At 49.6% G+C, this 12,107-nt stretch overlaps 1 protein-coding gene across 1 annotated transcript in view; it reads right to left on the bottom strand.

The window, feature by feature from the left end:
• Positions 1–12,107, bottom strand: part of LOC136950962 (glutamate receptor ionotropic, NMDA 2C-like) — a 48,520-nt gene that overhangs the window by 16,158 nt on the left and 20,255 nt on the right. The window contains exons 5-6 of the mRNA XM_067245497.1: positions 10,922–11,262; positions 10,392–10,506 (exon numbers count right to left, since the gene is read on the bottom strand). Coding sequence (XP_067101598.1) covers positions 10,392–10,506; positions 10,922–11,262 — 456 coding nt within the window. The remainder of the gene's footprint in view (positions 1–10,391; positions 10,507–10,921; positions 11,263–12,107) is intronic.

The following is a 12,107-nucleotide window of genomic DNA, read 5'->3' as shown; positions in this document are numbered from 1 at the left end:
AGAGAGAGGGTGGGGGGGGGGGCAGGGATGAAGATCAGGGGTTGGAGAAATAACAGAAGACATCAAATATGAGTGTGTGTGAAACAGACAGCGCTTCAGGAGGAGGGGGGGGAAGAGGGGGGAGAAGAGCGATGGATGAAAGGTGGGAACCAGAGGGACACAACATCCTGCTGAGTCACCCCAGTGCTCAGACTCAGAGCGCCGGCTGATCCAGCTAATCCTCCAGCAGCTTGTGGGAGCGAGGTGGCTGCTCCCTCCCAGCCTGGCTGGGCCTCTCCCTGCAGCGCTGTCTGACTGCACTACCCTCGACGCGCTGGGATGAAAACAACACACTACCATGTCAGTCAGCCAGGGCTCTGGGAGGCTCAGGGCTCCGAAGCTGCAGACAGAGATGGTCCCTGTTGAAATCCAGTTTACACTTCTCCTGAAGACTATCTGATGATACTCTGATGATTGACACCATCCATAAACTATTAGCAGAATGTCAAGTACAGCTTCTGATATATTCAATAACTGGTGAAGGTGAGGGGGTGGGTTAATTGATTTGTAATTTACAATTTGTTGATAGTTTGAGTGTATTTTGAGCATTCATAGATCATCTCCAGATTGACTTCAAATAAAGAAATACCAACATTGACTGTTCTTATTAAAATCCAGGATTTGTTATCTTCTCCTCCCCTTCTAACCCTTTCTCCCTCCCCTCCCTTCCATCTGTCATCCTCCTCTCTCTCTTCTCTTCTTTCCCTCTCTAAGAGGAGATCCATTGAATTCCCTCTGCTGGTGTAGGAAGAAAGAGATTTGATAGAGAACTCCGATAAAGAAAACCATGTTCAACTGTCAAAGTGTCGCTGGGGGAGAAGGACTTTGAAAAGAGCACGCCACAGCACAGCCGATCTGCCTAATGAATGAGCTAGACACAGGCAGGTAGGGCAGGGGGAGGTGGGGGAGATGAGGGGAGGTGGGGGAGATGAGGGAGATGAGGGGAAGTGGGGGAGATGGGGAGATGGAGGGCGATGGGGGAGATGAGGGGAAGTGGGGGAGATGAGGGAGATGAGGGGAGGTGGGGGAGATGAGGGAGATAGAGGAAGATGAGGGGAGGTGGGGGGAGATAGGGGGAGCTGGGGGAGAGATGAGAGAGATGAGCGAGATGGTGGAAGGTGGGGGAGATGAGGGAGGTGGGGGAGATGAGGGGAGGTGGGGGAGATATGGGGAGGTGGGGGAGATGAGGGAGGTGGGGGAGATGAGGGAGGTGGGGGAGATAGGGGGAGGTGGGGGAGAGATGAGAGAGATGAGCGAGATGGTGGAAGGTGGGGGAGATGAGGGAAGTGGGGGAGATAGGTGGAGGTGGGGGAGAGATGAGAGAGATGGTGGAAGGTGGGGGAGATGAGGGAGGTGGGGGAGAGATGAGAGAGATGAGCGAGATGGTGGAAGGTGGGGGAGATGAGGGAGGTGGGGGAGATGAGGGAGGTGGGGGAGATAGGGAGAGGTGGGGGAGAGATGAGAGAGATGAGCGAGATGGTGGAAGGTGGGAGAGATGAGGGAGGTGGGGGAGATGAGGGAGATGGGGGAGAGGAACAAAGAGAAGGTGATAACAGAGAGAGGAAAGTGATAGAAAGGAGAGAGAGACTTCATCTGGTCAGAGACTGTTAAACTGAGCCAAGGCTCTCTCGTCAACTGTGTCACGTCCACTGACCCCTGTCCCAGTCTGGAACACACTGTCAACTCTGCAACATGACGACATCAAACTGACCCACAGAAGTCAAGATGGAGTCTTGTGGTTAAAGCCCCTGTCTGCAGAATTTAAACTATCTTCACAAAGAGAATAAGACACACAATCTTGCACACCATAGCAACACACACAAACACACACACACACACCTGCCAGGCAGTGCTAGTGATAAAGTAGCCTAGCTGTGTGAGGGCAGGAATAAATGAGTTCAATAGAAGCAGTGAGATTAAGCTCCAGCCTTCCTGTGTAGGATCACACTTCAGCATACCCTTGGGTGTGTACGTGGTTTTATGTGTGTGTGAGAGAGAGAGTTTGCGTGTATATATATTGGATGGATGTGTGTGTGTGAGAGAGAGAGTTTGTGTGTGTACGTATCTTGGGAGCTTTTGTCCTCAGTACAAGGACAAAAGGGTGAAAGAGCCAGAGGTGGGGAGACCATCAGATAAGATAAACCACTTGTTACAACAGAAAGACCACAACAATTCTGTTATCCTCCTTTCACACCAGGCTAACAACACAGATAAACACAGGAGAGCCTTTGGTTCGATTAGGTTCAACTGATGTGAGGTATTAAAAGACCTGTAAGGACAACGTAGTTTAAGAGACTTCAACATGTCACAGACACTGCCCTGCTTTCACAGACACTGCTCTGCTGTCACACATACTGCTCTGCTGTCACACATACTGTAAGAGCCAATTTGAAGAGTTTTTGTTGTATAAATTAATATTTAGAACACTGTTTGTTTGGATCTGTGGATTCATGGTTTCATGTATGGATAAATATGATTTATTTTCATAGAGGTATAGTACATTGATAGTGGAATGTATTATAATCGAGAAAGGTGGTCATGTGACCAATTAGGTTTTTTTTGCTCAGTTTGAGATGGTCAGGTTACGGAGAAGCACAGTTTTCTGACCGACGACACTACGTCGTCTGTGACAGCAGAGCAATACTACTCTGCTGTCACAGACAATACTCTGCTGTCACAGACACTGCTCTGCTGTCACACATACTGCTCTGCTGTCACACATACTGCTCTGCTGTCACAGACACTGCTCTGCTGTCACAGACACTGCTCTGTTGTCACACATACTGCTCTGCTGTCACACATACTGATCTGCTGTCACAGACACTGCTCTGTTGTCACACATACTGCTCTGCTGTCACACATACTGCTCTGCTGTCACAGACACTGCTCTGCTGTCACACATACTGCTCTGCTGTCACAGACACTGCTCTGCTGTCACACATACTGCTCTGCTGTCACACATACTGCTCTGCTGTAACAGACACTGCCTCTGCTGTCACACATACTGCTCTGCTGTCACACATACTGCTCTGCTGTCACAGACACTGCTCTGCTGTCACACATACTGCTCTGCTGTCACAGACACTGCTCTGCTGTCACACATACTGCTCTGCTGTCATTTACATTTACATTTACATTTATTCATTTAGCAGACGCTTTTATCCAAAGCGACTTCCAAGAGAGAGCTTTACAAAGTGCATAGGTCACTGATCATAACAACAAGATAGCCAAAAAAACATCGCGAGTAGCCAAAACATGAAGCACACATTGTGAACAACCAAAGTAAGTGCCAAAGGGAAGAACCATAAGAGCATGTAGTTAAACAAGTCACAACCAAACAACATGAACAGCTATAAGTGCAAGTGTACCTGTGGGAAAAAGCAAGCAACAGTAATAAAACAATATATCACAGCGAGAACCAAAAATTTAAATCAGTTACCACTAACCACAAGAGCAACAAGTCTCTAAGCAAGAGTCATTGTGATCCTTGAGGAAACTAACATCGGGTCAAGCGAACCGTTCCTAAGTACCGTTGTACTCCCGGAACAAGTGCGTCTTGAGCCTTTTCTTGAAGGTGGAGAGACAGTCAGTGTCTCTGATGGAGGTGGGGAGTTGATTCCACCACTGGGGGGCCAGACAGGAGAAGAGCTTGTGTTGGGACCGGGCGGTCTTGAGCGGTGGGACCACCAGGCGGTTGTCTGAAGAAGACCGTAGGTGACGGGTGGGGGTGTAAGGCTGCAGGAGAGACTTGATGTAGACGGGTGCAGTCCCGTTCACTGCTCGGAAGGTCAATACCAGGGTCTTGAATCTGATACGGGCCATGATAGGTAGCCAGTGGAGAGAGATGAGGAGCAGGGTAACATGGGAGCGTCTGGGTAGATTGTAGACCAGGCGGGCCGCTGCGTTCTGAATCCTCTGAAGAGGGCGGGTTGCACATGCTGGGAGACCAGCGAGCAGCGAGTTGCAATAGTCCAACTTGGAGAGGACAATTGCTTGGACTAGCAGCTGGGTGGAGTGCTCAGACAAGTATCTCCTGATCTTCCGGATGTTGTAGAGGGTGAATCTACACGACCGGGAGACTGCAGCAATGTGGGCAGTGAGGGAGAGCTTGTCATCCATGGTAACCCCGAGGTTCCTGGCAGAGGATGAAGGGGTCACCGTCGCAGATCCCAGGGTGATTGAGAGGTCGTGGGAGATGGAGGGTTTAGCCGGGATGATGAGAAGTTCTGTTTTGGCGAGGTTCAGCTGGAGGTGGTGCTCGGTCATCCAGGCGGAGATGTCTGTGAGGCAGGCCTCAATCCTAGCTGAGATCCCCGGATCGGTCGGGGGGAACGACAGGTACAGCTGCGTGTCGTCAGCGTAGCAGTGGTAGGAGAAGCCATGGGAGGTGATGATTGGTCCAAGTGAGGTGGTGTACAGAGAGAAGAGGAGGGGTCCAAGGACGGAGCCCTGTGGGACACCAGTGGAGAGCTGGCGAGGTCCTGACAGTTTGCCTCCCCAGGAAACCTGGTAGGATCTTCCAGACAGGTAGGATGAGATCCACTGGAGTGCAGTGCCAGTGATGCCCATCTCAGAAAGTCTGGCGAGCAGGATCTGGTGGTTAACCGTATCAAACGCTGCAGAAAGGTCCAGCAAAATGATGACGGATGACCTGGAAGCCGCTCTGGCAGACTGGAGGGCAGTGGTGACTGGGAAATTTTTCTCCTCTAGTGAGTTTTTCTGGGAATTTGTAGAGGGTTGAGGTTGGCAGTTCTATGGGCGTATGTGTAGCCCTCTCTGACATTGCTTGTAAAAAGGGCTATGCAAATACTGTACATTTGATTTGATTTGTCACAATATATTACAGTAACCATCACAACTTAGTACATTCAACAAAGAAAAACGGGGTAAAAACCCTCTGGTGTGCTGGATCCAGCCTTGAAAACACTCCACACTTATGTCACCACACGCCAATTCCATTGCCTGTAAGAGATTTACCCTGGTATATGGGTTTCGGTCATAGACCTGCCACCACCACACAGAGAAAAACTCTTCAATTGAATTGAGAAAAGGGCTGTATGGTGGAAGGCAAACATTTACAGTAGAAAAAATGCTGGTTGATGTTGAACTATTCTCATATACGGACACCACAGTGAAAGCTGACATTGTCCCAAACCACCATTAGAAACGAGTGTGAACAATTTTGAGTCATTGTGTTTTACCCATGACAACTGTGTTGTAGTTGTGTTTACTGTTTGCCACCTGTGTTTACCATTTTGCAGCACAAGTGCATCACAGTGCAAAATGTTTTTAGTGAATGAGAATGTGTTTAGAATTTTGCCAAAATAGTGTCTGATTTGACAAATGTGTTTAGGCCACTGAACATTTGATTCAGAAAATGAGTTTAGTGTTTTAGCAATTATGAAAAACTGTAACTAGAGAGGGTACAATTTCTGGGGAAATTGTAGGGTGTGCTTGCTTGCGTCGGTTGCACAGGGGTCCGTTTTTGAATGACATTTTTACAACTGATATTTCTGTATATGTTATATAAAAATCTCTATGACTTAAACGTCCTTTTAAGTTTTTCCCTTCTCGTGATATTTTCAAGCATTTAGCCTACTCATATTGCATTCATTCATGAATAAAGAACCCCCTTTGAAGATTATTCTACGACGTTACCGGCAGTAGAAGATTGAATCGCGATTCAAACATTACCATCTGCTAACTGAAAATATGCCCCCCAAAACGTAAATAAGCTTGACATTTATTTAGTGGAAAATCGCTCATTCATAAAAAGCTCACTGGTAGCGACCATTGTCAGTAACAACGCAAAATGCGATATAGCCCTGTGTGGAGAAGCTGCCCCGGTAAATTGTACTACTACGGTACAGTACTAGACTACTGCTGTGTTCGTCTTGGTAGCGATTGCGTTGGTTGAATTGGATTTAACGTTCCGTTGTACGGTTTAGGCTGAAATTAATTATTTTCATGAACAGATTGACAACGTTTAGGCTGTGGCAATGAAGTTCAGGTTAGTAGTTAGATAGACTTTTGATTTAAGTAAGGAGAGTGCCGAACATGTTCTGTCGCTGTTTGACTTCCTAAACAGCTGTGTAGTGTTTTTGTAGTGTGTCTCGCGTAAGCTACAGCGTTGCAGTGAGCTACACTGGTTTGAAACGACAGGTAATGGTAATTTCACCAACAAATCGTTTACTAATGTCAGAATAAATCCTACAACGAAAATGTATACGTGAGGAATGTTTATTTTAACGATTGAAAACAGATAACGCTACATCATAGACCACTGTAGTATGTGTTGCCCGGGCAACACAGGCTAATGTCATGATGCTAATACTTCAGTGAAATAGTAGACTACTGTTTCCGAAAGTAGATGTACTTCCTTAATAATATCAGCTTATATTGTACATTACACATCACAATTGTGTTTCATATCACAAAGTAAAATGAGTAAATAGTTATCACCCTGGCCTTTTTTCTTGTGGCGTTTCTGCAGCTGCCTTGCAGTAAAGCTATAGTTAGCCTAGCTATCCCCCAAGTTAACAGATGCGAAACGAATGTTCTGCCAAAGGTAGTCACGCGTGTTTTCGTGACGTTAGTGACGTAGTGACGTTAGTAACGTCAGTGACTGTGGCTAGCAAATTAGCCACCGTTAGCTTCACTTTTCGCCACAAAAACTTAACTTCAGCCTAAACCATGCAACGGAACGTAAATTCCAATAGAAGCAACTCAATCGCTACCAAGACGAAACGTTTGACACCTACTTTGTCTATGTAGGCCAAATATTGACTGAGTTTTAGGGGGGCTAAAAGAATAATAAAAATAATAATAATATATATGTGAGAGAACAAAGGTTGTGCCCTTACCGAAGGCAAAGCACACCCAATAATTGGCTGGATCATGCTGCACAGCTTCTGTGGTTTGCCACGGTGACCTAACATGCATTGCACTGCTGTGTTGTGGATTCATGTTTTTGTGTTGTAATTTGATGCTGCTGTGTAACATCAAATATTATTTTTTTAAAGTCAGCCTCCCTGAGTCACCACCTTACCGCGGTGGAGGGGTTTGCGTGTCCTAATGATCCTGGAAGCTATGTTGTCGGGGGCTTTATGCCCCTGGTAGGGTCACCCAAGGCAAACAGGTTCCAGGCGAAGGATCAGACAAAGCGTGGCTCAAAAAACTACCATGAAGAAAATGGTTCTCAGTTGCCCCTGCCCGGAAGCGGGTCACCGGGGCCCCCCCCTGGAGCCAAGCCCGGGGGTGGGGCTCGATGGCGAGCGCCTGGTGGCCGGGCCTTTTCCCATGGGGCCCGGTCGGGCACAGCCCGAAGAGACAACGTGGGACCCCCTTCCAGTGGGCTCACCATCCGCAGGAGGGGTCATGGGGGTCGGGTGCAGTGCGAGACGGGCGGCCGAAGGCGGGGGCCTTGGCGGTCCGATCCTCGGCTGCAGAAGCTAGCTCTAGGGACGTGGATATAGTTCCGGCTAGATATAGTCGGCCTCGCCTCGACGCACAGCATCGGCTCCGGAACCAGTCTCCTTGAGAGGGGCTGGACTCTCTTCCACTCTGGAGTTGCCCTCGGTGAGAGGTGTCGAGCTGGGGTGGGAATACTTGTTTCCCCTCGGTTCGGCGCCTGTACGTTGGGGTTCACCCCGGTGGACGAGAGGGTAGCCTCCCTCCGCTTTCGGGTGGGGGGACGGGTCCTCACTGTTGTTTGTGCTTATGCACCAAGTGGCAGTGCAGAGTACCCACCCTTTTTGGAGTCTCTGGGAGGGGTGCTGGAAAGCGCTCCTCCCGGAGATTCCCTCGTCCTCCTGGGGGACTTCAATGCTCATGTGGGCAATGACAGTGAGATCTGGAGGGGCGTGATTGGGAGGAACGGCCCCCCCAATCTGAACCCGAGCGGTGTTTTGTTGTTGGACTTCTGTGCTAGACACGGCTTGTAATGTGAGGGTCTGCTGGGAACGGCTGGCAGAATCCCCTATCAGAAGGAGCTTCAACTCCAACCTCCGGGAGAGCTTCGATCATGTCTCGGGGGAGGCCGGGGACATTGAGTCCGAATGGGCCATGTTCCGGGCCTCCATTGTTGAGGCGGCTGACCGGAGCTGCGGACGCAAGGCGGTCGGTGCATGTCGCGGCGGTAACCCTCGGACTCGGTGGTGGACGCCGGAGGTGAGGGAAGCCGTCAAGCTGAAGAAGGAGGCCTATCGGACTTTGTTGGCTGGTAGGACTCCAGAGGCAGCTGATGTGTACCGGCAGGCCAAGCGGAATGCGGCTTTGGCGGTCGCGGAGGCAAAAACCCGGGCGTGGGAGGAGTTCGGCGAGGCCATGGAGAATGACTTCCGAACGGCTTCGAAAAGGTTCTGGACCACCATCCGGCGACTCAGGAGGGGGAAGCAGTGCACTGTCAACGCTGTATATGGTGGGGATGGTGCGCTGCTGACCTCGATGGGGGACGTCCTGGATCGGTGGAAGGAATACTTTGAAGACCTCCTTAATCCCACCAACACGCGTTCCGACGTGGAGGCAGAGTCTGGGGACATTGGGGGGGGCCCTTCTATCTCTGGGGCTGAGGTCACCGAGGTGGTTGAAAAGCTCCGCGGTGGCAAGGCTCCTGGGGTGGGTGAGGTCCGCCCGGAGTTCCTTAAGGCTCTGGATGTTGTAGGGCTGTCTTGGTTGGCACGACTCTGCAACATCGCGTGGACATCAGGGACAGTGCCTCTGGACTGGCAGACCGGGGTGGTGGTTCCCCTCTTTAAAAAGGGGGACTGGAGGGTGTGCTCCAACTTTAGGGGGATCACACTCCTCAGCCTCCCTGGGAAAGTCTATTCAGGGGTGCTGGAGAGGAGGGTCCGTCGGATTGTCGAACCTTGTATTCAGGAGGAGCAATGTGGTTTTCGTCCTGGCCGTGGAACTGTGGACCAGCTCTATACCCTCGGCAGGGTTCTGGAGGGTGCATGGGAGTTCGCCCAACCAGTCTACACATGTTTTGTGGATTTGGAAAAGGCGTTCGACCGTGTCCCTCGGGGGCTCATGTGGGGGGTGCTCTGGGAGTACGGGGTACCGGACTCCCTGATCGGGGCTGTTCGGTCCCTGTACGACCGGTGCCAGAGTTTGGTCCGCATTGCCGGTAGTAAGTCGAACTTGTTCCCGGTGAGGGTTGGACTCCGCCAGGGCTGCCCTTTGTCACCAATTCTGTTCATAACTTATATGGACAGAATTTCTAGGCGCAGCCAGGGCGTTGAGGGGGTCCGGTTTGGGGACCTCAGGATCAGGTCGCTGCTTTTGGCGGATGATGTGGTCCTGTTGGCTTCATCGGGCCGTGACCTCCAGCTCTCACTGGAGCGGTTCGCAACCGAATGCGAAGCGGCTGGGATGGGAATCAGCACCTCCAAATCTGAGGCCATGGTTATCGACCGGAAAAAGGTGGAGTGCAATCTCCGGGTCGGGGAGGAGATCTTGTCCCAAGCGGAGGAGTTCAAGTATCTCGGGGTCTTGTTCACGAGTGAGGGAAGGATGGAGCGCGAGATCGACAGGCGGATCGGTGCGGCGTCCGCAGTGATGCGGGCTCTGCATCGGTCCGTTGTGGTGAAGAAGGAGCTGAGTCGAAAAGCGAAGCTCTCTATTTACCAGTCGATCTACGTTCCTACCCTCACCTATGGTCACGAACTGTGGGTAGTGACCGAAAGAACGAGATCGCGAATACAAGCGGCCGAAATGAGTTTTCTCCGCAGGGTGTCCGGGCTCTCCCTTAGAGATAGGGTGAGAAGCTCGGTCATCCGGGAGGGGCTCAGAGTAGAACCGCTGCTCCTCCACGTCGAGAGGGGCCAGTTGAGGTGGCTCGGGCATCTGATAAGGATGCCTCCTGGACGCCTCCCTGGTGAGGTGTTCTGGGCACGTCCCACTGGGAAGAGGCCCCGGGGAAGACCCAGGACACGCTGGAGGGACTATGTCTCTCGGCTGGCCTGGGAACACCTCGGGGTCCCCCAGGAAGAGCTGGTGGAAGTGGCCGGGGAGAGGAAAGTCTGGGCCTCCCTGCTTAGGTTGCTGCCCCCGCGACCCGACCCCCGGACAAGCGGAAGATGATGGATGGATGGAAGTCACATTTCATGAGCCTTTTATTTTTTGCTAATGCTGTTGTGGTTCATGTTCTTCAATGTTTAAGCTTGTGTTTGCTTCACTAATGTTGCTGTGTTAAGCACCTTAGAGCCATCACGGTTCACACTTGCACTATCTTACTGTTACTCATATAAACAGGGATAAGGACACCATAAACCAAACATACACACACTCTTTGTGACATTATCTTTCAGTCATGCATGCATGCATACACACAAACAGGTACCATACAATACCTTGTCCCACTGTCTTTCTCTGTCCAGTGCGATGACAACCATGGATGGGTTGGCGAGGAAGCCGTGATTGTTAAATGACAGGTCTTTTCTCTCCCAAGTTACGTTCAGCATGTGTCTGCAATACACACCCACGGTGAACTGAGCATCCTGTGATTAAGGTGGCAGACATCCCCTGGGAGTCTGATATAACCTGGAAATGTCTGGAAGCTCATTAGCACATGACAGAACAGTTGACTGATAGCAAGGAGGTGGTTTCTAGAGACAAAAAGAGAGAGGAAGAGAGAGAGGAAGAGAGAATAAAAAGAGAGGGAAAGAGAGAATAAGAGAGAGTAAGAGAGAAAAGGCTGTCAGGAGCCTCCCAGATGTGAGATGGCGGGAAGAAGTAATATAGGTCACATGATTCAGATTTCACAACTGATGAATGGTGTCAAGTATTCAAATGATTGTCTCTGAGCTGTGTTTTGTGTTCTCACCAAGAGCCAACATCAACAGTGTGTATGTGTTCTGTACGTGCACTTTCACACACTCACCTGAAAAGTGTGTTGTTGTTGGTGTGTTTAGTTACTGTGTTACAGTCGCTGTGGCCCTCAGCCACAACTCCTTGCTGCTTCCTGAAGCTCTCTGCCCCTTTGACCACTATGGCCACGCCTTCCCTGACCCTCTGCCGCAGGCTTTTCCTCCAGTTGTCGGTGATGACGCCAATCACCCCAACTGGGAAGCTTATTGGTGGAAGTCTGTCAGGGTTGCCCACAGCCAGGCTGGGTAGGACCCAGATGTATCCAGGGCCCAGGAGGCCCACCTCCCCAGCCAAGAGGAACAGGTACTGGGCCTCCTCATAGGAGCAGTAGGCCAGCAGGACCTGGGAGTCCACCTGCAGTAGACACCGTCACAACCTCATTCAGACCCAAAGACCCGCATGCAGACCTGTAGCCTGAACCTCAAACCATCACAACCATATACATACTTATAGATCAATGTACATACTCAAAGGCTGACCCCAGTGTTTCCCCAATACGCACCTGAAATGTGACTGCTGCTAAATAGCAGGCTCCATTTGATTTCTAACATTTCTTAAATAAAACTGTATAAATGTATTACTAAAGTTATTACGTTTGCATATCCAGGTCAAATAACACACCTGTGATTTGGAATACAGTTACACGCACAGCTGATACACGCCAGCCGGCCATCGCTGACACTGATACTGAAGAGGCTACTGTGACAGGACACATTTCACAAGTGTAAGTAAACCTATCACAAATAAAATAGTCCTAACCCAATTATATAAAACACCAACCAAATAGGATGTAATTTTCGACTACTGTAATTAATTATAAGAAATAAAACTAGAGAGGGTACAATTTCTGGGGAAATTGTAGGGTGTGCTTGCTTGCGTCGGTTGCACAGGGGTCCGTTTTTGAATGACATTTTTACAACTGATATTTCTGTATATGTTATATAAAAATGCATACTTATTATTTATAAAGATTACATAGATTTAAAAGCATTTTTTTTTTGCTGCTCATTTACAACTGAAAATACGAGTGAAGTGTAGAATGAAATAGATGTCTTCTCATTTCCCCTGCAAGAGGCAGCCTCATCGTTGAATCAAAACGAATAAATTTGGCAGACCGGTGTAAAAATTGACCTAATCTCTATGACTTAAACGTCCTTTTAAGTTTTTCCCTTCTCGTGATATTTTCAAGCATTTAGCCT

The sequence above is a fragment of the Osmerus mordax genome, chromosome 10 (assembly GCF_038355195.1).
Source record: "Osmerus mordax isolate fOsmMor3 chromosome 10, fOsmMor3.pri, whole genome shotgun sequence".
NCBI classification, from domain to species: Eukaryota; Metazoa; Chordata; class Actinopteri; order Osmeriformes; family Osmeridae; genus Osmerus; species Osmerus mordax.
The sequence above is the reverse complement of the archived record's forward strand: the minus strand, read 5'-3'. Positions and strand labels throughout refer to the sequence as shown.